The sequence below is a fragment of the Lemur catta genome, chromosome 15 (assembly GCF_020740605.2).
Source record: "Lemur catta isolate mLemCat1 chromosome 15, mLemCat1.pri, whole genome shotgun sequence".
In the NCBI taxonomy this organism is placed as follows: Eukaryota; Metazoa; Chordata; class Mammalia; order Primates; family Lemuridae; genus Lemur; species Lemur catta.
The window spans coordinates 12,712,351-12,738,097 of record NC_059142.1 but is presented as its reverse complement, the minus strand read 5'-3'; the positions used below and the strand labels follow the sequence as shown (position 1 = coordinate 12,738,097).

The window sequence follows — 25,747 nt, the reverse complement described above, 5'->3', positions numbered from 1 at the left end:
TCGCCCGGTCCCCTTTCTCTCCTAGCTTTCTCCTCCCAGATGCCACCCCTTCCTCTCGCCGGCATGCCCACTTCCCACTCCAGGTCAGACGACACGCCCTGAGAGCAGAGTCGGGCTCACAGCGCATGTGCACACCATCCCGTCCCCAGCCTCTGCCTGCCCTCACCAGTCGCTGCTGCTCCAGCAGAAGATCAGCCTCTTCCTTTTCTTTCCGGTACTGATTCTCCAGATCCTGCAGCCTGGGATTGGGCAGGGAGGGAAGGAAGAGCCATCTCAGTGGGGTGTCTGCAAACAGAAGGATGCTGGGGTCTGGGGGCCTGGGGGGGTGGCCTGGAAGGCCACGGGGTGCACAGGTACCCCACCTCATACCTCTTCTCCATCTCTAGCTTGATGTCGATGCCTTGCTGCTCCAGCAGTTCCTTCTGGGCAAAGTTCCAGTCAACAGGCTCGGAGGGTGGTCCTGGGGGTGGCGGGACCCCTCGTTCCCGTTCCAGCCGTGCCTGTTCCGGGTGATTGAAGCGGAAAACGTGGTTCTTGCCCATCACAATCCTATTCCCTAGGGAAGGAAAGAGGGAAAAGTAGACTCGCTCCCCCACAGCAGCAAACCCATCCCCACACCCAAGGTATACAGGTCCCTCCCCAGTCCCAGGTGCCCTGACACCCTCTCTCCCATCACCCCGAGTCCGAGAGCAATCAGAGCCGACACTGCCCCGGTTATCCTCAGAAAACACCCTGTCCCTGTGAGCCAAAGGGAATCAGGGGAGCTTGGCATCCTCTTCCTGCTCCCCTGGGGCAGCAAGAGAAACCAAGACGTGACCCTTCATCTTCACTTTCCAGTTCCTTCTTCATAGCCTCATGCTATTTCTTATTTATTCCCCAGGATGTGCCCAGAAAGCCCTCCCCCAGGACTTCCTACATGCAGCCATGTCTTCTACCTGACTTCAGCACCAGCGGCTCTGTCACAAGCTTCCCATTGACATACGTCTCAGCCCCTTCACAAGGCTCCAGCGTGACCACCACTGAGCAGAGGGAGAGAGGAAGGGAAGGATCAGACCTGGGCAAAGGCCAGTCATGGTCACAGATTCCCACCTTGCCTTATCCCCCAAAACCACACATGCACCACCAATCCCACCCCCAGTACCTGTGGGGGTGCCATGGCCCCTCTGGTGGCAGGCAGCACGGGAAAGGAAGAGCAGAAGGAGGATTAGAGCCCCGACTACAATGTCAGAAGCCTCTGCAATGGCTCCCTACTCACCCACCACCATCCTCCCCAGCAGCAGCTTACAAAAATTCTCAAAAGGATTCGTTCCTCATGTTCAATTGGATAGAGGGCCTGTCATTTCTGCCTTGCAGATGTCCCTTCCTACCTTCCCCACTGACATTTCTCCCTACCCGGGCCCAGATTCCTCCAGCAGGCTCCTAGCCCACGTCTCTGTCTAATGCATCCTGTGAACTGTCACCTGACTAATCTCAAGCCACAGCATATGACAAGATAAAATCAACCTGACCCAAACATCTACAGAGGTGCTCCTCAGTACAAATTTCTGAGCCTACAGGAGATTGATACCAGCCTGAGCAAGAGCAAGACCCCGTCTCTACTAAAAATATAAAAATTTAGCGGGGCAAATACAAATAGAAAAAAAATTAGCTGGGCATGGTGGTGTGCACCTATAGTCCCAGCTACTCAGGAGGCTGAGGCAGGAGGATCCCTTGAGCCCAGGAGTTTGAGGTTGCTGTGAGCTAGGCTGACGCCACAGCACTCTGGCCTGTGCAACAGAGTAAGACTCTGTCTCAAAAAAAAAAAAAAAATCCCTGAGCCTGCTGCCTGCTGGGGACATGAAGATGCAAGACGAAGCTCCCTGCCCTCAAGGAGCAGTGCCAATTATCATGGAGAGATATCCCAAAGACCCAGGCTCTGTGTCTCCTTAGCCAGGGATGCTGAGCAAGTCATCTAACTTCTAAGGTCTTCTACAAAATGGGATAATGAAGTCTTTCTTTAAAGAGTGATTGAAAGGCTCAAATAAGTAAACCATAAAATAATACGCAAACGTAAATTTTTATTTATGTATTTTAGAGACGAGGTCTCACTGTCACCCAAGATGGAGTGCAGTGGTGAGATCACAGTTCACTGCAGCCTCAAATTCCTGGGCTCAAGCAATCCTCCCATCTTAGCCTCCTGAGTAGCTGAGACTACAAGTGCATGCCACCACACCTGGCGAATTTTTTTTTAATTTTTGTAGAGATGGGGTCTCACTACATTGCCCAGGCTGGTCTCGAGCTCCTAGCCTCCAATGATCCTCCCATCTCGGCCTCCCAGAGTGCTGGTGTTACAGGTGTGAGCCACTGCACCTGGCCTAGTTTTTATTATTATTTATAGTGAAAGTAACAGAGAAACACAAAAACCAGAATGACACTGGGCAGGACTGGGAACTACTGATGCTGTGGGAGAACAAAGAGAGTGGAGAACTCAGCTGAGGGGCAGAAAGCTGGAAATGAGCTGGCGAGTGAAGGGAGGGGACAGGCAGAAAGACAGCCAAGGCATCAGCATGGGTCAGGGGAACAGCAGCAGGGAAAGTGGCAGCAGGATAGGATGTGGACGGCTATAGTGGGCACCAGTCTAACCCCACCTTCACTTCTGTATTTCCTGTGGTGCCCCCAAATTCCTCCAACTGATTTCACAGATACACTGCACTCTTACTATTTGCCAGGCACTATTTTATTAGGTCTTGGAAATACAGTGGAGATAAAAATCCCTGCTCTCATGGAGCTTACCTCTGGCCAGTAAGACAGACAATAAACAAGGTAATCTGAAGTCATTTAATTCTATTAGCTTTGGTTTAGTTTTTTTTTTTTTTTTTTCCAGGGACACGGTCTTGTTCTGTTGCCTGGGCTAGATAGAGTGCAGTGGCGTCATCATAGCTCACTGCAACCTCAAACTCCTGGGCTCAAGTGGTCCTCCTGCTCAGCCTCCCAAGTAGCTGAGATACAGGCATGTGCCACTACACCTGGCTAATTTTTGTATTTTCTGTAGAGATGGCGGTCTCACTATTGCCCAGGCTGGTCTCAAACTCCTGGCTCAAGCAGTCCTCCCGCCTCAGCCTCCCCAAATGCTAGGATTACAGGAGTAAGCCACTGCACCTGGCCCTTTAATTCTATTAGTTTTTAAAAAGCACATAACCTAAAGTCTCCTCTAAAGGAGGGAATAGGTACTATGGAGAGAAAATGGGGCCAAGTGAGGAGACAGATGACCGTTCCAGACTGGCCCAGGCAGCCTTCTCCTTGTCCTTGGACCCAGAGCTCAGAGCACAGCCCTGGAGGCTACTCTCCTGTGTTCAAATCCAGTTCTGCCATTTTCCGCAGTTTTGTGAGGTCTTAGGCAAACCCCTGAGAGCCCGAGTTCCCTCACCTGTGAGCTGTATGACAAAATGTGCAGGTACATAGTAGACGGTCAGTCAGTAATAGCTATTATTCTACGTCCAAACCTCTGTCTGTGCTGCCCTCGTCCTCTCTGCCTATCTCTGGTCAAGTCTTAAATCTGCCATAAGAACCAAGGCCCGATGGACTACACCTTTACAGCCCCCACCCTCTGGGGCACAGAAACATCAGCTGCCTTCCCTGTGACGTATTTCAGTCTGGTGCATTGTGCTCGTCTCCTCAAACACACAGCGAGCTCCTTGCTGGTGGGCTGGCTCTGCAGGCCTTGTATAGCTTTAATGTCTCCCCCAGCACGTGGCTTGAGGCAACCACAGAACAGGAACCACAGCCCGGCAATAAACTCACTGGGCTGAACTGATTTACCACCTTTCAGCCCAAAATGCCAGAAGCATTTGCGGCCACTGAGCACTCACACCAGACCAGAACAACTGCCTTCATCTGCTGGCCCTCAACCAAACTGAATCCCAACAGGTACGTCTTTAACCTGACTATAAGCCACACGATAGTGTCTTTTCTCATTTATAAAAATATGCTGACCATGCATGCCCCAGGTCCCTGTCCCCTCAAAGGCATTAGACCAGGCAATCCTAGGTCTCTGATGCACCATGGACAGGGTGTAAGCTGACGGAGGGCTCATGTGTACCACGTCCTGCTGCCTCACCCAGCTCATTTTCACAGAGCTCAACTTCGCTTGGGCCTATTTGAACCCAAATCATTCCATTTTTTTTTAAAGCGATTGAATCAGAACAAACTGGTGACCTCAAAAAATACAGCTTGAACCACACGAGCATTGTTTTGTTAATATGTCTGCAGGCTACTACCTTCACCCTTAGGGTTTGTGATTCTTAAAAGTTTTTGCTGCTATGGCCATATATGGACTAAAGTCCATGAAACTTTTAGAACTAGAGGGACACATGGTCCATGAACTCTCAGAAACCTTTGCAGTTATAGTTGGGCAGAAGCAGATTTTCCACGCAAAGAAATTCAGATATCCCACTGAAATGAATATAGGTTTTCATAAAAAATGACCAGGGTGCTACTTTAGGCTAAAAAGATCAAGGAAGAGTGAGCTCTACTCTTCGTCAAAATCACACCCTTTGGCTACCACAAGTGTTGTTTCTGCCCCGGGACCCTTGTCAGTCCCTGCCCATTGCAGAACCTGAGAGTCTGCACTCTCAGGCTGGATACAGAGAGCCAGGCCCTTGGTACCCTCCAACTCACACCTGTGAGCCTGAAGCCCCTCTGAGGGCAAGGACACACCCCCTCTTTACTTGGCCGCACTCCCTGGTGCCTGACCCAGGCCTCTGTATTGTGTGGGGTCAGATGTGGTACCTGTCTGACCACTCCACTCTCACCCCTCAGCCATTACCTTCTCCGTCCGGCTGAGGGATGCTCCGGAACAGACAGTGTTGCTCCCGAATGAACTGTCCGGTCAGCTTGATGTCCACATCTACCTGGCCGACCCTGGGGAAGCAACAGCCAACACTTTCTGAGCATGTGCCATACACTCACCAAGCTCCTCCTGAGCACGAGTCCATCCAATTCAAGGAGCCAAGCGCAATCATTCCCGTTTCACAGGTGAGGAAGCTGAGGCTTGGGGAGGTGAAGTAACTTGCTCGAGGCCATGCAGCCCCACAGTGGCGAAGCTGGGACTTGAGCCCAGGTCAGCCTGACTCCAAAGCCATGTTCTTAGTCATCATGTTATAGAGCAAAGGGGGGAAGTGACCTGGAGTGGAGGGGCACCCTCAGCCTCATGCCTCCCACCCCTCCACAGGGCTGATCACCCTGAGGGTTCACTCCACAGCCACCATGACCACAAAGAACAGCTGCAAATGGCTGTGTGAGAAGGGAAGGGCACTCTCATCCCTTTACAGGAGGCACCAAGCCCTAGGCTTCGTTTGCAGCAACCAGTAAAGCCACTTGCGTCAGTTACCTGCCCTGCCATGGGGACACTGCCCCTCAACAACACAGGGCTGGGCCCAGTTTCCATCTCCCTCCCCAGGAACAGTCCCACCAGGGGATGCTGAGGCGATGGTGTTAGGGGCTAAGAACACAGTGGTCTGTTTCCCAACACTTCTGTCCGGCTAAATCAAGAGCTGTCTCGCCCTGACCAAACTGGCAGGCGAAGGCAGGACAGACGCCGAGCAGGCAGACTCAGCAACTTCTCCAGAAGCCAGGAGAGTGAGCAGGGCCATGGAGGCAGCTGTCTAGAGATCCCAGGTGTCTCAAGTGACCACCAGGAAAGGGAGTCACCAATGTGGCCATCCCTCTGTGGCTGCACCCCAAAAAGAAAGGCCACCCCCCAGGCTGCTGGGTACATACTACCTGGTGACGCCATCTTTGATGTGGTAGAGCAAACACTCAGACATCAGGGGGTCTTCGTTCAGGTTCACCAGGTGGGGAGTCTAAGGTGAGAGGACAGTGGTCAGGAGAAGGCTCCTGACAGCCAGCCAGGGGGTGGCATGAGAGGGAGAGAGGAAGAAGTGTGAGAAGACGTCCCTCTCTTACTCTTGGGGAGCACCCCCAACACCTCCATCATCCCTCTGCCACGACAACCCGCTTTGGTTCTTTGGTTCCCACCCCTTAAACCACCTCAGGACAGCCTGATCCACCCTCTCCTCGCACAGGGGCCTACAAACATTGCCCCCTACCCACACCCTCCAGGTCAGCAGCCCTCCCCAGAGCCCCGTCTCTGCCAAAGTGCATCGACCCACCAGGTTCCCGACTGGAAGCCTTGGGATCCACCTGCACCCTCTTCTCCTGTTGTGTTCCCTCTGTCCCATCCTTTCTTCCCCCAAAATACGTCTTAAAACTTCTGTTGCATAGGGAGGGGACTTGGGGAGGGGACTGGCACTCCCACCTTTCATTACACCTTGAATTTCTGATGAGCATGGATCACTTTAATTATAATTTAAAAATAAAAAGTGTCACTTCAATTTAAAAGCCAATGAAACAAAACACGTCATTTCTTGAAGCAGACTCCCCAACTCCTTCCTGGCTGTCACTATCCCTCCCTACGCCTGCTTCACCTTGGGCCAAGGTCACTGCAACAGTTGCCTGGGGCTGTCCCTGCCCGAGGCCCCCAAAACCAAATCTATCCCGAGTACCTGGGTGATGATCATGCCACTCTGCAGAGAAAACCCAGCCCACTGCTTTCCCCAAAGCACCTTTTCCTGACTTCTGTTTCTGTTAGAAACCCTGTGCTCCCTGGGCGCATAACTCTGGGTAGCACACAGGCCTTGGTGCCTCTATACCGCCCTGTGCCACTGGCTGCCAGGCCTGGACAAGTCTCCCTCCCTACTGCCTGCTGCCGCGGCCCTCACCACCCCACCTCAGGCCCACCTGACTTCCTGCCATCCGCAGGTCTTCCAGCTCCCCACACCCACCCTGCTGTGGCCATGTCCTTGCTTCTCTGCTGGGACCTCTCCAGGTGGCACCCCAGGCCTGCCTGACTTGAGGCTGCTTTCTACCCTGGCACCCCCGGGCCGTCTCCACATCAGGGTCCCAGCCCACCTGCCCATGCCCCTTTCCCAGGCCTCTCTCCCTGGCTCTGTGTCCCCCCCCAGTGGACTGCTGAGCCCTTGCTCACAGGCCTCCCTGGGAACAGCCTCCCTCCCCACCCCACACCCACCATCACCTGTCAAAATCATTCACATCCCTCACTGCCCATCTCAAATGCTACTTCCTCCACGAAGCTCTCCAAAGCCTTCCAACCCAACCCAAGAATGCCTGCCTCTACTCTACAAGGATTTGTTGTGGGCTTTCTACCTTGCCCAGTGACGTACTGGGCAGGACGGAGACGAGTCAAACCCAGACACTGCCGTCCGGTTGGGAAGGAATTCAGAGTCAACTTGGGGAGGTGGGATTCGGTGTGGAAACACAGTTACAAGCGGGAAACGGATGCCTTGTAGAAGAGTTTCTGATCGTCTCATGCCCTCACTTAGTTCATTCATTCATTCATTTGTTCCCAGGGAGCTGAATGTCACTATACTCACATGCAAAGAGGAACGAAGTGAAGAACAAGGGGAGTTTGGGGGGATCAGGAGGACTTCATGGGAAAGGTCACATGGGCGCTGGCCTTTGAGGATGAGGAGGGCGTGGACATGCACAAGGAAGGGCGTTCCAGGTGAAAGGCGCGTGTACAGAAGCTCAGAGGCAGAAAAGCACAGGGTGCAGAAGGAAAACACCCCGTAGCCCTGCATTCCTCTGAGACCCACCCGGAACGGTCAGAGCCCAAGGCTGCGTCCACAGTGGATACGATGTGTGGCACCCCAATGACTGCTGCTGCAACACTTCTCCCTAGGGATCTCCTGTCCCCCTACACTGTAGTGTCAGGCCTGCTGGGACAAACACCGATGGGCTCTGGAAGCAGAAAGTGATCTATCCCCGGGAGAGGGGACACAATTTGGGGCAGTGCTTTTCAACTTTTGTCCAGCTCTTAAACTCTTTGTTCAAATGAAACCTTATCTAGAAGCCTAGACGTCAAGCAGATAAGCGGGGAGCCGCTCAGACCCAGACGGGGGGTGGGGAGCCCAGAATGTGGTCCTGTCCTCTGACCTCAGCCCCTGAAAAGGAAGCTCGGAGGTAGGTTTGAAGATCACTGATTGAAGAAGTCCTTAGGCCTGGTGGGGGGGTTCCCAGTGAGAGCGGGCTCTCTCCTAGACAAACTGTAGCTTTTCCCCTAGGATCCAACCATTCCTGGTTGCAGCCAGCCCCACCAAACACACCTGCCTCCCTCGTGAATATAACAGCTCTTCCTTCTGAGACACACATGCCTTTTAAACATACCAGAATCTGGTATATCATCTTCACCACCTTGAGAAAAATGCAGAAGCAAATTACCCCAGAATACCTTTTTTCACGAATCACACTGGCAAAGATCAAGAAGCCTGATTAACGTGGGATGTTGAAAAGGATGAAGGAAAATGGGCCCTCTCGTTATGCTGCCCTTGGGAGTATAAATTGGCATGGTTATAATCCTCAGAGGGAGTTGGGCTCGGTGGCTCGCACCTGTAATCCCAGCACTTTGGGAGGCTGAGGCGGGAGGATCGCTTGAGCCCAGGAGTTTGAGACCAGCCTGGGCAATAGCAAGACCCAGTCTCTATAGAAAATTTAAAAAACTAGCCGGGCGTGGTGGTGCACGCCTGTAGTCCCAGCTACTGGGGAGACTGAGGCAGGAGGATCACTTGGCCCAGAAATTGGAGGCTCTTGTGAGCTATGATGATGCCACTGCACTCTAGTCTGCACAACAGAGTAAAACTCTGTCTACAAAAAAAAAAAAAAACACCACACACTTAGGGCATTTTGGCAATATAGATCAAAATTTTAAATGTCTATCATTTGACCCAAAAATCTCCACTCCTAGGAATCTGTTCTACGGATAACACTTATTTGTAAGACTATCCATTGTAGCACTGTTTGTAGTACAAAAAATGGAAAACAATCTAAATGTTCACCAGTAAGAAGCTGGATAAGTAAATTATCCTACCTCTACAGAGTGGAATACTCTGACACTGTGAAAAACATACAGTAACCTTTAAAATACGGTATGCAACCACAACTACTAAAGAGAATGCAAACACGTATAATTATATGTAACACAGGCCTGTACCTGCAGAGACTGTCTCTGGGAGAACAAATTAAGACCTTTTTATGGAGGCTGCCTCTGGGAGGGGAACTTTAAGGTGGGAAGGAAGGAGGGTTTACTTTTCACCTTTTAATACTATTTGAACACTCTCTCTGGCATATAGTACACCTCTATAAAAACAATTAAAAACAAAACAACAACCCTTTAGTCTCCAGGCTTTAGTGGGTAGCATCCCTGTGCAATGTCAAGCCCTTCAGGAAAGAAACACTGGAACACCCACCCGTCAGTGTCCCCCCTCGTTTCTGCCTTTTCTCCACCCCTGCAACTGCAGTGGAAGTGCCCCAGGTACAGGCACACAAAGGGGGCTGGAAGCCATGCTAAGAACCATCTGTAGCCCCTCTCCCTCCCCAAGTGTGGCTGGGTCCCAGAAGGGTCTGGCTCCCCCAGAAGGACCCAAAGCCCTGGGTACCCAGCCCCTCAGCCTGGCCTGCTGCCCACAATCCCACCCACAGCTCTCTCACTCCCTTGCTGTGGCTTGGGCTGGCAAGGCAAACCCTTCTCCTCTTTTCAGAACAGGGTTCAATGATCCCTGCCTGCTCAGTCTCCCAGATGGACCTGACCTTACAAAATAGAGAGGAGCCTCCTTCTAGTAACCCACCACCTCCTCCAGGCAGCCCCTGGGGGCCTTGTCTGGCCCAGCACACAGTATATCGACTTAGGGCCTGGTCCTATGCTGTTTCACACCATGGACCAGACGGGCTGGGCTGGTTCCCTGGTGGGACTGGAAGTTCCTGCTCTGCTCAAACTGGCTTCCACATCACCCCTCATGGCCGCATGCTGGTACAGCTGTGCTGGCTGTCTACACCAACTTCCTTCCTGATTGGTCAGTCTCAATTGGCTGGTTACTAAGTATTTTGAATATCACTCCTGACTCCACCTGAGCCTGACCACTCTTGCCCTATTTCCCTCCTTCCTCTCAGCAGATTCACTGAGCACCTACTACCTAGCAGGCACACGTCAGGCGCTGATGTGTCCTACTCAGCCCACCCCCGTACCCTGAGTCTGCTCTGCCACATGTTGTCCCTACTCCTCTGTACCTCCCAAGTCCCACCCATCTTTCAGGCTCCACTTTCCAAACCACCTTCTCCAGGAAACCAGTCGCTGTATATCTCCAGGCCACACTGGCGCTTCCAACAGTAACCCCTCGTTACACTTACAATTGCTGCCTTACAGCATAGTGCTTATTCCTCTAGGTGCCCTTTACAATCTTATCTTCCCAAATTATCCCTCTAAAAAGTATATCTCTTTAGTTATTTTTCTGAGTAAGTAGCATGTGCACAAGGTACAAAATTCAAACGATACAAAAGCGCATACAGCACCTAAGTCTCTATCCTAACCAACATCCAACTTCCCAGGTCCTCTCCCTCTCTCCAGTAAACACTACGATCAGTTTCTAATGAATCCAAAGATAAATTCCACACATGAACTCACATGCAAACGTGTGAATGTATGTTTGCAAAGACCTAGATGCTAAGTAGCTCTTGCAATTTCCCTAAGGACAGGGACCCTGTCATCCTTCTGTGGTCCCTAGAGTCCTTGCCACAGGCACTGGACTCTGGCTGTCAGACAGACGAAGGGAGAAGGCAGGGATGGCCAGAAAACACAGAGAAGAGGTAGCAGGGAAGGAGACAGAGATGACAGAGGGACAAGCCAGAGACCTCAGAGGGAGAGAGCAGGGTTAAAACTCACTACCCTCCCACCTCCTGCCTTCTCTCAGCATCCAGAGAGCTCCCTAGGCCTCCTCACCAGATCCCTCACTCACCTTCTTTGGAGAGAAGACGCCCACAGTTCCCCCATCCTCCCGGACAGCAACCCCCATCTCAGCCAGCAACGCTTCTCTGTGGGCAAAGGAGAGGCAAATGTCAGTGTTATCACCACTCCCCACGACTTCCCCCTCTGCGGGGACCACCCACCCTCCCCCCACTCCTTCCAGGGCTCCAGCTGTCTGCCCAGCCCCAGCCCTCCAGACCTCTCCATCCTCAGGGCCTCTGTCTTGCGTAGCTTCTCCTCCCACGTCTCATTCAGCTCAGCTATAATCTTCTCTGTCTCCTGGGGGCATAAGGACAGGCAGGGATCAGGACAGTCTGGGACAAGTGCCTACCCTGGGGGACACACTACTTCTGAAATTCCTTCTTCCCCCTCAACCCGGGTTTTGAAGTAAAATCCCAGCAGCCCCCTGATCCCCCCCACCCCTGCCACCATCGCCAGCTCCCCACCTGCAGCCTCTCCATGGCCTCCTCAGGCCCAATCTGGGGCTCGGCGTTAGGGGAGAATGACGGCTCCAGCTCCCCATTATGTGCCGGGGGGGACGAGGGTGAAGCTGGGGCAGGGGGAGATGACATAGCTGGCAGAGCACCTCCGACACTCCCCTCTTCCACCTTCGGGCCTGGGAGGGAGAAAGAGGTACAAGAAGGAGGCTAAGGAAAGACGGAACTGATCGGAGATGCAGAGAAGGCAAGAGCTTCATGGAGGACCAGCGTGTGAGGACTTCAGCAGACAACTGGTCAGCTCCCACCAAGCCCTGCCAGCCTTGACAAATGGGGACCCTGTCTCTGCTTGTGCCCCGGGATGGAGAGCTCACTGTGAATGAGGCAGCCAGTTCTTTCCACTGTTGGACGACTTGCACTGCCAAGAAGGTCTTAGATGTGTTGAGCTGAAATCGGCCCCAGGTCATGTGTACATGCCCATTTCTAGTTCTGCCCTCTGGGATGAGAGATTATACTGTTTTTTCTTCTTCGAGAAAACCCTTCAAACGTTGGAAGGCGAACATCATATCTACTTTATCCTTTTTCTCTTCCAAAGAACACCCTGATCCCCCCACTTGGCCCTCGGCACCATGACCACCCTCAGTGGGATGATCCCAGGGCCCACGCCCAACCCAGTCAGCGTGGATGATACGGCCTCTCCCACGGCCCGTTCCACATCAGTGAGGCTGAGGCTTACGTTTTAGAAACCATTCCACTCTTGACAGTTAGGCTTATGGGCCACAAAATCCTGATGTTTTACAAGAACGTGTGGCAAGGCAGGTGCCCCAGTAGCCTCTTCTTAATGATTTACTGTTCGACCCATAAATGTAAGACGTGCCATTTATGCCCGCACCTGTCATTTTATTAGTTCCAGGAGCCTTTCAAGGTCCCTCTGAATCCCGACCCTCCCCAGAGAATTAGTCCCCCTCAGCTCTATAACATCTGAAGACGTAAGTCCCCTTTCCCTATCTGTGTCCATGTCACTGAACACATGACAAGGCTGCATGGTGGGTGGCCCCTCCCTGGTCCCAGACAAGTGAGGAGGGATGGGGTGGGCCAAGGGGCACCCCTGAGCTGCCCCTCCCTGGAACCCTACCTCCCAGAGCAGAGGCTGAGAGCCCCTGTGCCATCAGCAGTTCCCGCAGCCGGGCCACCTCCTCTTGCAGCTCTCTGATCAGCCGGGCATTAGGGTCCTCGTTGATGATGGCATTGCAGCGGATCTGCTTGGTGCGGTCGGCATACCTGGGGGAGGAGGGAGGAGCAGGACTGGTGAGGCCCGGGCACAAGCACCCTTGGTCTGCTGCCCATTTCCCTCTCTCCCTCCCCAGTCACAAGATATTGTGGCAGGGTTGGGGGTCTGCCCTGTCTCACAGGCAAGGTTCTGAGTAACCAGCTTCTGAACTTGTCACTTCCCATGCTGCCCCACCCCTGCCAGAGCCAAAGCCACACCTGAGAGTGCTGAGTGTCTCCTCGTAATTGATGTCGGCAGGGCTAAGGGCTGCGATCATGGCCGTGCGGGAGTTCCCACCTATGAACAGAGAAGAGAGAAACGCTCTAGCTGAGCTGGGTCCTAAGAAAGGTAAACTGGGTCATGGGGTCAGGGGGCCTCAGTGCCCAAGCAGGGGTCTGAGAGGGTCACGTCTGAGGTAGGGTGAAGGTAAGCGTTGTGGCGCTAAGCATGAAATCTGGTTGGTGGGGAGGTAAGGTCAGGAGGACATCAGATATCAGCAGGACGGTCACACATCAGTGGAGGGGGATGGAATGGCAGTGGGTGTGAAACCAGGGAGGGTTGTGGGTAGCCAGGTCAGTGAGGCCCTTGGCTTGGCAGGGTGTGGCTCTGATCTGAACATCAGGAAATCTTCAAAGGATGTTCCCTGGGTCTAGGGGAGAGGCGGTACGACAATGGGAATGGGGATTTGGGATTCCAGGGGTGGCAAGGGGATTTGTTAGGCATATCAAAGGGGGTCTTAATGGGCTAATGGCAGAGTCAGCAAAGAGAGAGAGGAGGAGACCCTCACCCAAATTCTCCTTGAGCAGCCAAGTGAGCACAGAGTCTCTGTAAGGAATAAAATCCGACTTCCGCTTCTTTGATTGCTGGCGGATGGAAGAGCGTAGGGGGTTAGGGTGGGCCACCCCCTTAGGCCCCTTCCCGAGCCCCTTCTCTTCTCAGCCCCCAGGTCTCACCATATCCGCAAGGGCCGAGATCACCTTCCCTAGAGTAGTCAGGGACTTATTGATGTTGGCGCCCTCCTGGAAAGGGATGAACAGAGTGAGACAGGATCATCCCCTCCCAATCGGATCCACTTCCCCTTCCTCCCCTCCCCAGCGGGAGTCCCAGGTTGTGGTTGGTGGCCTCCACACAGAGCCCCCAGCACTGCCCCACACACACCCGCCCCTCCGAAGCCCCCTCACCTTCAGGCGCATGCCCCGGGCCCCTGAGGAGTCGGCCCGCTCACTCCCGGCAAGGTCCACCAAACTGATCTTACTGACCTGGGGTCAGAGCAAAGAGGCAGGAGGTGACTGGGGTGGGTGGGGGCCAAGGCAGGCCAAGCAGGGGAGCTGCCTAGCAGGAAGGTGGGCAGTTGGCAAGGGTTGGAGACAGCCAGGAGGGGGTGAGGGAAGAGGACAGGAGGAAATAGAATATACAACAATAGTGAGGAGTTGGTTGTTCATTTATCTGTTCATTTATTCATTTACAAATATTTACAAGCCCACTGAGAGCAAGGACAAGGGACACACAGTGGAAACCAAGCCCTGCCCTGAGAAACCAGCAGGAAGGACCAGCAAACAAAGAATTGTAACACCCTGATTTAATGGGCAAGCAGAGGGGTACGGAAGCCTCACAGAGGCACTCAACCCAGCATGGGCAGGGAGGGAGGCCCAAGCCCCTTCCACTACATCCCTGTCCCGTTACCAAAGGAGGATGGGGAGGCAGGGTAGAGGGGGTCCCACCTTCTCTGAGTCTAGCCCAGTGAGCTGGTCATGGCAGCGCTGCGTGAAGACAATAGTAAAAACGGCATGGGAACGGCTGCTCGTCTCATTCATATTGGTGGCGGCCACGGTCCTGGGGGCCAAAGGGAGTAAGTCACTGGATCCCGCCTCCCCACTTCCTAACCCCACTCCCTTCCCCTTCACTCTGTCAGCCTGCCTCACCGAGCCTTATTTCCACAGTCCATGAGGTCAGCAATGTCTGCGTAAGAGGTCACAGCCAATTTAGACAGGTCTTGCACATAGGGGCCCAGGATGGGATGCTCCCGGACCCGCAGAGAGCCCCGACTCTTAGGGTTCAGGAGGTCTCGTACTCGCTCACAATAGATCTCCATATAGCTCACCTGAGTGGGAAAAGTAAGTCAGTCACAAAGCTAGCAATAACACCGACTATGAAACTTAACCTGAACTCCACTGGACACGATACAGGCGATTGCTGCTAATGTATACTCAGCACGGTGCGAAGGTTTTGTGTATGCTAGCTCAGTGAATCCCGGCAACCCCAGGAGGTGGGTCATTGGCGTTTCACAGATGAACATACTCAGGACGATGCAATCACTGCCCAAAGTCACAGTTAGGGACTGGCAACGCCAGCGTTAGATTCCAGGCCATCTGACTCCAGAGACTGCCCTCAGCTTTAAGGGCTCTGCTCTCCTGCCTCCCTGCCCAGGGACACTGGGCCCCCTTCTCAGCTCCCCACCAAGACCTGGGCTTACCTCCACAGAATAGGACAGCTGAGCACTCTGGTTCTCACTAACACGAGAGAAGAGGTCCTCACAAAGCTGCAGGGGGACACAGAGACGTTTCTGTTCAGGGCACACCTGTAGTGCCTAGCCCCAGGCCTGTCCCAAGTGACCCCACTTAACCCTTCCCACATCCCTGACAGAAGGGTCATGCCCATTTTACAGATGGGAAAACAACCTCACTTGCCCAAGATCACACGATAACATTTATCAAGCCAGGATGAAAACCCAGGTATCATAACTCCAAAGACACTGTGCTGCACAGCCAGAGAGTCAGGGTTAACTCTCAGTTTTCTACAACCAGCTTTTTCTACTGCTAACGCCTGGCCTACGGTATGCAAGCCTGTAGGAGAACTATGCTCAAAAATAATTTATGAAATAAAGTAAAATAGTAGGAAGTGATAAAACCGGCGCTCAAACCCCAGGCTCACTGATGCCAAGGTCTTGCCCCTCTCACTGCGCCTTGCTGTCTCTGGCAGGGGCAAAGAACCCCTCCCCAAAGGGCCCTGATTGTGCAGGCTGCAGTCAACCCCTACCTCCCATCATACTCCCTGTCACTAAAGGCCTCAGAGAGCCAGGTCTCTGTTCCATAATCCTTAGAGCCCTGTCCTTCCTCCACTAGGGGCAGCTAAAGATGCTCCTGCCCTGGCTGCCTGGCCAGGTCCCGAGCACGTACCTGGGGCACAATGCCCTGCTGCCCCGGCTCCTGCCGCCCCATCATGGTGTAGGACTTCCCGGCCCCAGTCTGCCCATAGGCAAAGATGCACACATTGTAGCCTTCAAAGGCATGCAGCAGCATCTCTTCTCCAATGTCCCGATATACTTGTTGCTGAGATGCAAACTGGGGGTCCTCAGCCTAGGTGAAAGTGGGGCAGACAAAAAGAAAAGGAGCCCTGAATGACTTTGTCCTTAAAGTCATTGTCCCAAGAGTCTTGCCCCATCACTGATGACTGCCCAAAGGCCCTGTGTGGCCCCACCCCCCATCATTGTCCTAATTATCCTTGAAGATCCACTCCAGCCCCCATTGTGGTCCCAATCACAACCTAAGAGTCCTACCCACCCCTACCCAGGGGCTGTAGTCCTCCCAATCCAGTCCCAACCAATCCCCTGGAGGTCCTATTTCACAGCAATGCTCCCTCCCCAGTACCTAAATTCCCTATCTCTCATTGCCTAGCTCTTTCCCCAGCCAAACAACCTCACCGAAGTGTGTGACCAGTAGGAATAGTCAAAGGTGAAGCTTTTGGGTGCATCCTTGCTCTGTTTGGGATTGATGATGGCTGAGGGGGCAGGAGAGGGCAAAGGAAGGAAAGCCAAGGTCATACTCCCAGCCTCTGCCCACACCCCCACAAGCCCCTGGAACCCAGGCATCCCACTTCCCACCTCTGTCCTAGCTCATCTCTCCCCTTTAATACTCCCCACCCCCTCCAGCTACCAAAGCTAATTTTGGCTTCCTAGGACCCGCCCCCACTGAGCTGCCTCCCTGGATTGGGCAATGGAGGGCTCCAGGCCAACATTTCCCCTCTGGGGACTGGGGACACGGAGAGGCCACGCTGCCCCAGCCCCCGCCCTTATAACTAGCACCTGCTCTGTGCCCAGCACAGCCCTCCTCCCAGATTGGCCCAGCAGGACTGGCCTGCGTGGTGGGCCTGGCCTTCCCCGCCTGTGCCAGCCAGGCCCTTGGGACTCACTCACAGGTGGTGTTGCCCTGCATGCTGACCACACACTTGGCATCCTGGCTGGTCTCACGGGCATTGAAGGGCCGAACCCTCACTGCCACTTTCACGGAAGCACCAGCCATGGCTCCAGACACTCCTGCCCTCCTCAGCTGGAGGACAGAGAAAGAAGGGGTGGTCAGAGTCACTGGGGGGACCCAGACATTGCCTCCCAGCTTCTCCTTGGAAACATCTCTTCACCCCCCACCCCAGCTACCCACTCCCTCAAGGACCCAGTTCTTGGTCCCCTGGCCTTCTTCCCAAATATCACTGTCTTGAGGGACTCCCAAAGGTATTCCTGCCTCTCTCCCCAGCCATATCCCAGCTTGCAGGGACCTGGGCCATCACCCCAGAGTTACCTGGCGTCCTGGCCCCAGACGAGGGGGGCTGTATCAGTTCTGGCTGCCACCGGCCCTCGTAGGAGGAGCCCCATCCTACACTTGGGGCCTGGCCACACCAGCTGGGGCTGTGGGGGAAACCCTGGTTGTGGGGGAAGAGTGGTTAGGAGGCACCTGTGGCTGCAGAGATCTGCCTGGGGTTCCTAAGTCAGAGGGCAAGGGGCAAGAGGGAAATGTTAGGAAAGGTAAGGATAGCTGCCCCTCTGGAGTGGCTGAATGCAATGTGAATCCAAGGGCAGGGACGGTGATATTTTTATTCCTCGTACTCACAAGTGTACTGAACGTTCAGATAGAGGAGAGAGAGAGAGAGAGAGAAAGGACAGAGAACAATTCAGAGAGAGGGACACATGGGTAGAGACACTGAGGGTGGCGGAAGGGGAGAGGAGGAGCAAAAAGTCACAGACACCAAGAAAATGAGAGAAATGACACAAAAGGCAAGATTGAGGTCATGCAATGAAGGAAAGAATGGGAGAAAGAAAGGAAGAAGAGACAGAAGATAGCAAACACAGGGATGTTAAAGAGGCAGTGAGCAGAGCTCTGGGGCCAAAGCACAAATTGGGAGTCCAGAAGAGAGATGAGAGGAGAGAAAACCCCAAACACAAAATCTGTCCTAAAAGTCCCCCACAGGTTCAGCAAGGGAGAAATAGAAAACAGTTCCCATCTAGGGCCCACGATCTGCACACATGAGGCAGAGACTGCCAATGGGCAAAGTCCACGGGCTGGAGATGCAGCCTAGGACTGGGATCCACAGGACCTGCTTTGTGGGCCCAAACCCCTTGCCCAGCCCCCCGCATTTCCTCCTCAGGATCCAGGACAATGGGCAGGGGAGGGTGGGGTCATCCTGTATCCATTATACCAACCCCCAGGGCTCAATGGTTGGAGAACCCCCTATACCTGTGTCTAGGAAAGGGGGAAGAGACGGACCTCCTTAAAAGGGAGGAAAAAGGAAGGTAAGCAGACTAGTCCTAGCCCCAGCCTGGAGCTAGTGCTATGGCGTCCACTGCCCTGGGGAAGGTGCCAGGCTGGAGCCTAGGAATGTGGGTGATCAGGTGCCCACACCCTGGGAGGAGAGGCTGAGCAGCCCACGCCCACAGACAGCAGGGTGGAGGACTATGGAGAGGGATAAGGGATGCTGGGCCCCCTACTGTGGCCCCAAAGGACCCCAAACTCCTGTCATGCTGGGCCCACCTCACTAGCCTTTCTGGGCAGAGCATGGGAGGGGTGAGGGCGATGGTCTGTCCCAGGGCTGGAAGGGAGTAGCTGAAATCACAGAAGCTGGCTCAGGAAAAACAGCCCTGACCCCCCAGACCCTGACCAGGGGAGCGAAGGACACTGGTGGGGACACGCGATGGTGACACCGCCGTGGCTTATAGGACAGGGAATGGGGTGGCATGGCTGGGGGACAGTGGAGTAAGGGTATGGGGGGAGTTACAGGGGTAGGCCGGTGCATCTGCAAAGGAGCAGTGGGGTACAGGCTGGGGTGGGGCCGACCGACCAGAAAAGGGGGTCTCGGGCCATTTGCATCTTGCCCTCCGGGCAGTTCTCAAACAGGCCCCTGCCCGGCCTCTCTGGGCGGCCATGCGGATCCCGTCCTCCTGTCCAGCCAACAGACAGCCGCCCGGGCCTGGCACCTCTCTGCGCCTCGGCGGGACAAACAGCACATGATCCGGGCTCTCGAGCTTACACGGCCCCGCCAGGGCACGCAAACGGGACCCCGCTCCCCGCCCCCCAACCCGGCACATTCCTCCGCGGGCGTCTCCACCCTCCCCCCCTTTCCCAAGCTCTCACCTCGTCGCGGCTCGGCTCCTGGAGCAGCTTGGCGGAGCGCAAAGGGACAAACTTTCCGCGAAGCGTGAGACGGGAGTGGGGGAGATCCAGGGCCGGTTCGGGGCTGCCCCCGCCCCTCGCCGGGTCCCCGGGCGGCGGGCGGCGGACTCGCGCCCGGGGGCGGCAGCAGTAGCGGCGCCAGCGGCCGGCGCCCGCCCGGGCAGCGCGAGCTGGGGCGGGAGCAAGGGGCGGGGGACAGGCGAGCGCGCGCGCGGACGGGCGGGCGCGCGCCGTCCGGAGAAGGGCCGGAGCGACCCAGGCTACTTTTGTTAAAGGGGCAATGCTCCCGGACTGTGGGCCCCACCGAGCGGAGACGCGGGAACTAGTTGAGGACACAGAAGCGGAGCAGAACGCCACGAGGCGACAGAGTTACAAGTGCCTAAGGAGCGGGGGAAGGTGGGGGCACACCCTGCAAGGGACCCAGGCCCCGGACTCGCGCACGTCGCCGCCGTCGGAGGCGCGCTCAGGGGGCGGAGCCATCCGTCTGGACCCGCCCAGGAGGCGGGTCCGCTCAGGCCCCGCCCCCAGTCGCGCGGCGCCTCCCGGCTATTCCCGCGGCACCAATCGCGGCGTCTCCCCAGCTTGCCGCCGGGCCGATAGTTCTAGAATTCACTGCGCAGCTGCCTCAGGTGCGGGGGCCACGTTCGGTCGACGGCGGTGCAGCCACTCAGGCGCTCTGACTCCGCCTGGCCCTCAAGTTCGGCTGTCCAGGCGGCCCTGGGCGCTGCCTCAGGCCCAAACAACCTCCTCAGGCTTGGTTTTCCTCTCAGGCCCGCAAGCCCTCCTCAGGCGGGAATTCCCTCCTCAGGCCCAGGCCAGCCCTCCCGACCTAGCCAGCCGCTTCGGCCCCAGAATGCCCCTCAGTCTTGGGCCCACAGCCAGAGGGACTCCTCGGCCTCCAGTTATGCTCTCGGGCTTGGCTGCCCGGCAGGTCTGGCCATGCCACAGTCCACCTGCCAAGGGTCCCCTTAGTCCCTTCAGGCAGCCGCGCCCTCAGGCGTGGGCTTCCCTCCAGCAGGGCTGCACCACCACCACCAGGCTCCAGGCGTCTCCTCGGCCCCAGCCTGACCCCTCAGGTCCTCATCCACCCTCTCAAGCGTGGGCTGCCCTCAAGGCCTTAGCTTTCCCTGGGTCAGCTGCGGAGGAGCCTGTCTGGTTTCCTAAGCTCCATCCTGCCCCTTAGATCTAGGTCACCCACTGAGGCCCAAACTACCTGAGGTCTCAATGCCCCTCAGTGTCCAACTGTCCCCTGAGTTCTGCTGACCCCCTTCTGGCCCATCCACTGACACCCCACCCACGCTTTCAGCCCGATCCTCCCCATCTGCCACCTCAGGCCTAATTACTCCTCTCTCCATTTTTCACCTCATGTAACTGCTTTCTCAGCCCATTCTTAGTTTCTCTTGGATAAATACTAGTTCATCTCTAATAGATTCCATTTTGCTTTCTTTAACCTTTGTGCAACCTACGTGCACTCTCCTGACTTATCTAGTATTCTTAATTACCTTTTGTATCCAGCCCAGCTGGCTCTCAGTTCATCCTTGGCTGTCCCTAATTCCTGGCTCTGTGCAGCTGACCTCCTGCTCCCCTTTTGTTTTTATTGTTATTTTTTCTTTATTTTTTCATTTTTTAATATTTTTTTCTCTTTAGAGACGGGGTCTTGTCTCTGTCACTCTGGCTGGAATGCAGTGGCACCATCATAGCTCACTGCAGCCTCAAATCCCTGGGCTCAAGTGATCCTCCTGCCTCAGCCTCCCAACAGGCTGGGACTACAGGCACAAGCCACTGTGCCCAGCACCTTCTTATGTTACAGACATTCCCAATTGCACCTTCCTTCCTTGTCACCAATTGACCAACTACTCTTTTGACACTTAACTTTCACTCATACCTGATTGATTTACCAGCCCTCAATTCTGCCACTTCTTTAACTTCCCCCAACCACCAACTACCTCCAAATGCCTCTGCCCCATCCAGTCTCCACCTGTCACCCTTTTCCATTTCATCATCCCATATTGCCAGTTAAGTCACTTAACTGCCATCTGTAAATTTCTCTTACTCTATACATTAGCTTCAGAAAATTTTCTTTCCCGTTTACCTTATATCACATCTACCTTTCCTATGCTCACCATCTTCAACCTGTATGTTCAATTAATAGTCCAGCACTAGACATAACTTTTAAGGTCTCTTTCCTTTTCCAGGATCCACACATTCTCTTTCTAGTCCCTAGATCTGCTACTGGTCTCATTCCTACAGCCATTACTTGAGTAATGATTCATTTTCCTTTATTCTCCCGGCACCAAAGAGGAGACAGTCCAGCTATGCAGCCCAGTCCAGTCATGCAGGTGCAGAAAGATGAAGACAATCTCATACCCTTTGCCAAGTGAGTTCGCCCCACTGGGTGAGGAGGATGGGGATGGGATGGGGGGAAGATTGCATGCCTGGGTCCTTCCCTAAAGGGATTAGGAAATAAGGAACAGGAAGCTCAATGCCTGGTCTCAGGGGATTGATGATTCATGAGTTTATTCAACAAATAGGTTTTGAACACTGCAATGTTCCAGGCACTGTATTAAGCATGAGTGATTAAGCCATTAGTAGGATGGGGTCCTGCTTTCATAGGGCTTACATCCTGGCAGGGAGGGGATGCATAACATATAAATACATATAATTTCAGCTAGTGATGAGTACCATTAAAAAATAAGAGTATAAAATAATGGAAAATTAAATGTCTTGAGGGACACAAGGTTAGATAGAGTGATTGTGGAAGACTATTCTGGGGAGGTGAATTTGAATTGGGATCTGAAAAATGAGAAGAAGCTAGTCTACATAAAAATGGTGGGGTAGGGGGAGAAGAAGGAATAGTAGGTAAAAAAAAAAAGCCCCAAGAAAGAAATAAGCTTGGTATGTTCTAGGAACAGGAAGCAGACCAGTGTAACTGAAACTTGGTGATAAATGGAAGAGTAGAGAGTAAAGTCAGAGAGTTAGGCAGAGGTCAGATCACGCAGGACCTTACAGGCCATCAAGAAGAGTTTGGATTTTATTCTAAAGGCAGTAAGAAATCAGTGAAAGGTTTTAAGCAGTGAGTGACATGAGTAGCCTTTCTTTTTCTTCAATTTTTTTATTATGGAAAAATTTCTAACAAATACAAAAGTAGAGAAAATAGTATCATGAGCCCAATGTACGATTTTTAGTTATCTTCAATAATTATCATCATATAGATAATCTTTTCATTTCTACACTCATCCCATCTAGCTTCCTACTTCCCAAATTATTTTGAAGTATATCTCCAACCTTGTATCATTTCACATGATCTTTTTTGTTTGTTTGTTTGTGACAGAGTCTCACTCTGTCACCCAGGCTAGAGTGTCGTGGTGTCAGCCTAGCTCACAGCACACAGCAACCTCAAACTCAAGCAATTCTTCTGCCTCAGCCTCCTGAATAGCTGGGACTACAGGTGCAAGCCACACCTGGCTATTTTTTCTATTTTTTTTTAGTTGCCCGGCTAATTTTTTTCTATATTTAGTAGAGGCAGGGTCTCGCTCTTGCTCAGGCTGATCTCAAACTCCTGAGCTCAAGTGATCCTCCTGCCTCGGCCTCCCAGAGTGATAGGATTACAGGTGTGAGCCACCGTGCCCTGCCCTCACATGATCATGTTTTTAAAAAGTACTTTTACTGCTTTGTGCAGAACAGACTGTTGGGGGATGATAATGGAAACAGGGAGAGGAGGAGGAGACCATTGCAATAGTCCAGGAATGGGAAGGTGATCAGGAATATGGTGGTGGGAGTGGAAGTGGTGAGGAGTGGTCAAATTAGGATATGCAGTTTTTTAAAGGTAGAACTGACAGGACTTGCTGATGGATTGAACATGGGAGGTGACAGAAAGTGACGAACACCACGTTTTTGGACCTAGCAACTGGGCATTTGGGGTGCCTTTCAGGGAGAGGGGGAAGGCTGAGGAGGAGATGTTGAGTGGAGCCCAAGGAGGAACCAGGGCTGGAAATATAGATTTGGGAGGTGTTGGCACATTGGCAGTATTTAAAGTCATGGGTCTGGGTGAGATCACCTAAGAAGAGATGGAGAAGATAAAGGGCCCCAGACCTAAGCCCTAGAACACTCCACTTTTTAGAGATCAGGAGTGCAGTAATCATTCAATCTGTGGGCTTTGGAAGTGAGGGCCACTGGTCTCTAACAGCTCTGCACACTTCTCCCTATCTCTTAATACAAAGATATTAGTCCTGAGATAGGGGAGACAAAGTAGGGGTAAACAGAGGTTATCTCTCCTGGATCCTTGCAGTGACTTAAAGGAACCCTGCCTGTCATATCACCTAAGTATCCAGGGCCTTCCCCTTTAACAACTCTGCTTGCTAAACATTATGTTCTCTGGCTATGAGGTGTAGAAATGTGAGGTTCAGTGAGATCTGAGGCTCAAACAATAGCCAGTCTCCACCCTCAATGTCCTTTCAAATCAAAGGCATCATCACTTTCCTCAGCCAGATTGGTTAAGAGAGGACATGGCCTGAGGGAATGTGGGCAGCTGTATGGTCCCACAGAAAGACAGGCACCTGAATCCTTGGGGTGAGTAGATGCCGTAAGGAAAGAGCCAGACCTGAGCCTGCCTTGTCCTAACCTCAGATGTTCCAGGGTGGTCAGCCGATCTCCACCTCCAAACATGCCTTCCCAGAGCCTTGGACCAATGACCCAGCGTTATGGAGATGCCTTCTGGCAGAACCTTAGTCAAAGGCCCAGGTGAGTAGAAAAGGAGAAAGGGGAAACTAACTGGAAGTGGGAAGGTGAGGCTGTGTAATTTTTAACTACCATAAATCCTTATAGCAATAAGCCCTAGTTTAGGGATAATTTCCCACTGGCTGGACATTGTAGCTCCTTATGCCAGACAGGAGGTTGGGAGAGGTCATTAGAGAAGGAATATGGATGGGGGTGTCCTCTCTGCACTTAGGCCTTTTTTTGTGTGTTTCACAGCCCCACCTGGAGGGAGGAAAAGTACATTCCACCCATGCTGGTATGACAATCTCTCTGCCCTTCCATACTTCTCTGTTAAAATTGCACTGTCATCATGTCCCCAGCTCTCCTTATTACCTCTTCCCTCTGGTATTCCCCAACCAGTGCACTGACCAGACCCTCCTTTCCATGAATCAATCATCATGTTTGCAAGATTACAGCTGGGTTTCTCAAGACCCCTGACTCCCTAGTTCAGTTCAAGTTCCCCTGAGAGACCCAGTTCTTTCCTCTAGCTCTTTTCCCCCATTCTCTGGCACAGAGAGGCACTGGTTTCTCCCTGCCTGGCCTGTACCCTCCTGAGGGGCTACCACCCCCTGAGATGCTTTGCAGAAGAAAGAGGAGGCCACGTATGGAGGGAACGCAGCAGGGACCTGGGGGCATCCCCGCCCGGGTAAGGGCTGTCTCTTATCACTTGGAGGACCTAAGGAGGCGCCAGAGAACCATCAATGAGTAAGGAGGCGAGACATGTGGGTTCTGGGAGCCAAGCAGGGTTTGGGGGCAGGATGGTTAGAGCTAAGGAAGGGGTTGAGAGCTTTGAGAGAATTGGAGGTTGTCTGGGAAGGAGCCGTGGGCTTGGTGTGATTGAAACAATTTCTGTAATGTGGAAAGGAGGAGGGAATATGAAAGATAGAGGGTGAGCCACATGAGCTGGAAGGAGTGGAAAGTGAGTCCCTGAAGACAGGAAAGCACACCATATAACTGGAAGACAGTGAGGAGCTAGGAAGTCACCTCTGAGTCCCTGGAATAAAAATGCTTCAGTCTGAGAAGAGCAGAAAATTGGGAATGGAGGATTGGAGGTCAAATGACTACACCCTTGGGTCGCAGCAGGAGGTATTTCAGAACAGAAAGGTAAAGAATGGAGAGATAGGAAGCATGGCTTCCAGCACCTCTCTCCTAAGCCTGTCTCCACAGACTGAAGAAGGCCCAGTGGGGCAGCTCTGGGGCTGCACGTGAGCCCCTGGTGCTTGCCGAAGAGGGCTGTGGATTCCCCAGCACCACTGAACACCCTGATCAGGAAGAAGAAAGGGCAACCTATCCACAGGAAGAGGGCCATTTGCTCACTCCTGGCAGAGCCCAGGTATGATTGGAGAGGAACTTGGTGGAGTGGTGGAGGGTGATGTGGATCCCTGGTCTTGCATCGAGAGACAGCAGATGCTGTGAGCCAGGTTGGATAGCTGGATTTGGGAGGAGCAAAAATATAGTAGGTGAGAAGCAAAGACTGGAGGGTACGTGGGCTTTGGAACTAGGAAATCTGGAGAAAGACCTACTTTTTGTAGTTTTTTCAATTTCTTTTATCTTTACAGCTGCTTTGGTCTCCCTGGAGTCCCCTGGGCCAGGAGTCCTGCTCCTCCAGGTGGCTGCGCTCTCTGCCCTCCTTCAGCATTGTCACAGCCAATAGGAACCCCCTTACCAATCCCTGGGAGATGGACCTGGAGTCTGAGGAGTAAGGAGAGACCATCTGTGCCCAAGATATTGATGGTCCCCCTGAGGGACCAAAAACTAGTTCCACCATTAGAATAGCCCCTATTGCTGAAATGAAGGCATTTCCCCTTCCTCAGCCTCTCCAACTGCCTTTCGCATCCTCCAAACTAGGCATTAACAGCCCCCTTGGGCCCCCATCTCAACCCACCCCTCTCACAGGAGCTCGCCAAGTCCTGTTTTCCTCTAAGCCCAGCTCCTGGCATTGTGTTCTCTCTGTTCCGTTATTAAAAAGCAAGCAAGTGGAGTCCGGAGTTGTCTT

At 53.4% G+C, this 25,747-nt stretch overlaps 2 protein-coding genes across 6 annotated transcripts in view; one reads left to right on the top strand and one right to left on the bottom strand.

Moving 5' to 3' along the window:
• Positions 1-19,166, bottom strand: part of KIF1C (kinesin family member 1C) — a 22,968-nt gene extending 3,802 nt beyond the window's left edge. The window contains exons 1-21 of one of the 2 annotated variants that reach the window (XM_045527138.1): positions 18,958-19,166; positions 17,131-17,251; positions 16,752-16,884; positions 16,260-16,336; positions 15,736-15,915; positions 15,033-15,098; positions 14,482-14,660; positions 14,281-14,392; positions 13,741-13,818; positions 13,513-13,578; positions 13,347-13,422; positions 12,778-12,856; positions 12,425-12,570; positions 11,299-11,468; positions 11,052-11,131; positions 10,845-10,920; positions 5,761-5,840; positions 4,805-4,899; positions 936-1,019; positions 370-556; positions 167-239 (exon numbers count right to left, since the gene is read on the bottom strand). In XM_045527138.1, coding sequence (XP_045383094.1) covers positions 167-239; positions 370-556; positions 936-1,019; positions 4,805-4,899; positions 5,761-5,840; positions 10,845-10,920; positions 11,052-11,131; positions 11,299-11,468; positions 12,425-12,570; positions 12,778-12,856; positions 13,347-13,422; positions 13,513-13,578; positions 13,741-13,818; positions 14,281-14,392; positions 14,482-14,660; positions 15,033-15,098; positions 15,736-15,915; positions 16,260-16,336; positions 16,752-16,857 — 2,010 coding nt within the window. In that variant the 5' untranslated portion in view covers positions 16,858-16,884; positions 17,131-17,251; positions 18,958-19,166. Of the gene's footprint in view, positions 1-166; positions 240-369; positions 557-935; positions 1,020-4,804; positions 4,900-5,760; positions 5,841-10,844; positions 10,921-11,051; positions 11,132-11,298; positions 11,469-12,424; positions 12,571-12,777; positions 12,857-13,346; positions 13,423-13,512; positions 13,579-13,740; positions 13,819-14,280; positions 14,393-14,481; positions 14,661-15,032; positions 15,099-15,735; positions 15,916-16,259; positions 16,337-16,751; positions 16,885-17,130; positions 17,290-18,957 lie in introns of those variants that run through there. The other variant, XM_045527137.1, reaches the window with a different exon arrangement.
• On the top strand, positions 18,470-25,724 carry INCA1 (inhibitor of CDK, cyclin A1 interacting protein 1). 4 transcript variants are annotated; one of them, XM_045527139.1, is made up of 8 exons: positions 18,932-19,021; positions 19,272-19,392; positions 21,296-21,373; positions 23,623-23,736; positions 23,968-24,007; positions 24,266-24,456; positions 24,919-25,084; positions 25,311-25,724. In XM_045527139.1, exons 2-8 carry the CDS (start codon positions 19,277-19,279, stop codon positions 25,452-25,454), a joined length of 849 nt encoding a protein of 282 aa, XP_045383095.1. In that variant the 5' UTR covers positions 18,932-19,021; positions 19,272-19,276; the 3' UTR covers positions 25,455-25,724. The 4 variants fall into 4 exon arrangements, with proteins under 4 accessions (XP_045383098.1, XP_045383095.1, XP_045383096.1 ...); XM_045527142.1 differs by lacking the exons at positions 18,932-19,021; positions 19,272-19,392 and adding an exon at positions 18,470-18,504; XM_045527140.1 differs by lacking the exon at positions 19,272-19,392 and having other exon boundaries at positions 18,936-19,021.
• Positions 25,725-25,747: the final 23 nt, after the last annotated feature.

What these genes read in the sequence shown, in the direction of transcription:
- INCA1 (XM_045527139.1), top strand. Translation starts at nt 19,277, where the DNA reads ATGCTCCCGGACTGTGGGCCCCACCGAGCGGAGACGCGGGAACTAGTT. An exon ending in TGCCTAAGGAGCGGGGGAAG is followed by an intron (nt 19,393 to 21,295) that starts GTGGGGGCACAC and finishes CCGGCACCAAAG; the next exon opens with AGGAGACAGTCCAGCTATGC. An exon ending in TCACTCCTGGCAGAGCCCAG is followed by an intron (nt 25,085 to 25,310) that starts GTATGATTGGAG and finishes TTATCTTTACAG; the next exon opens with CTGCTTTGGTCTCCCTGGAG.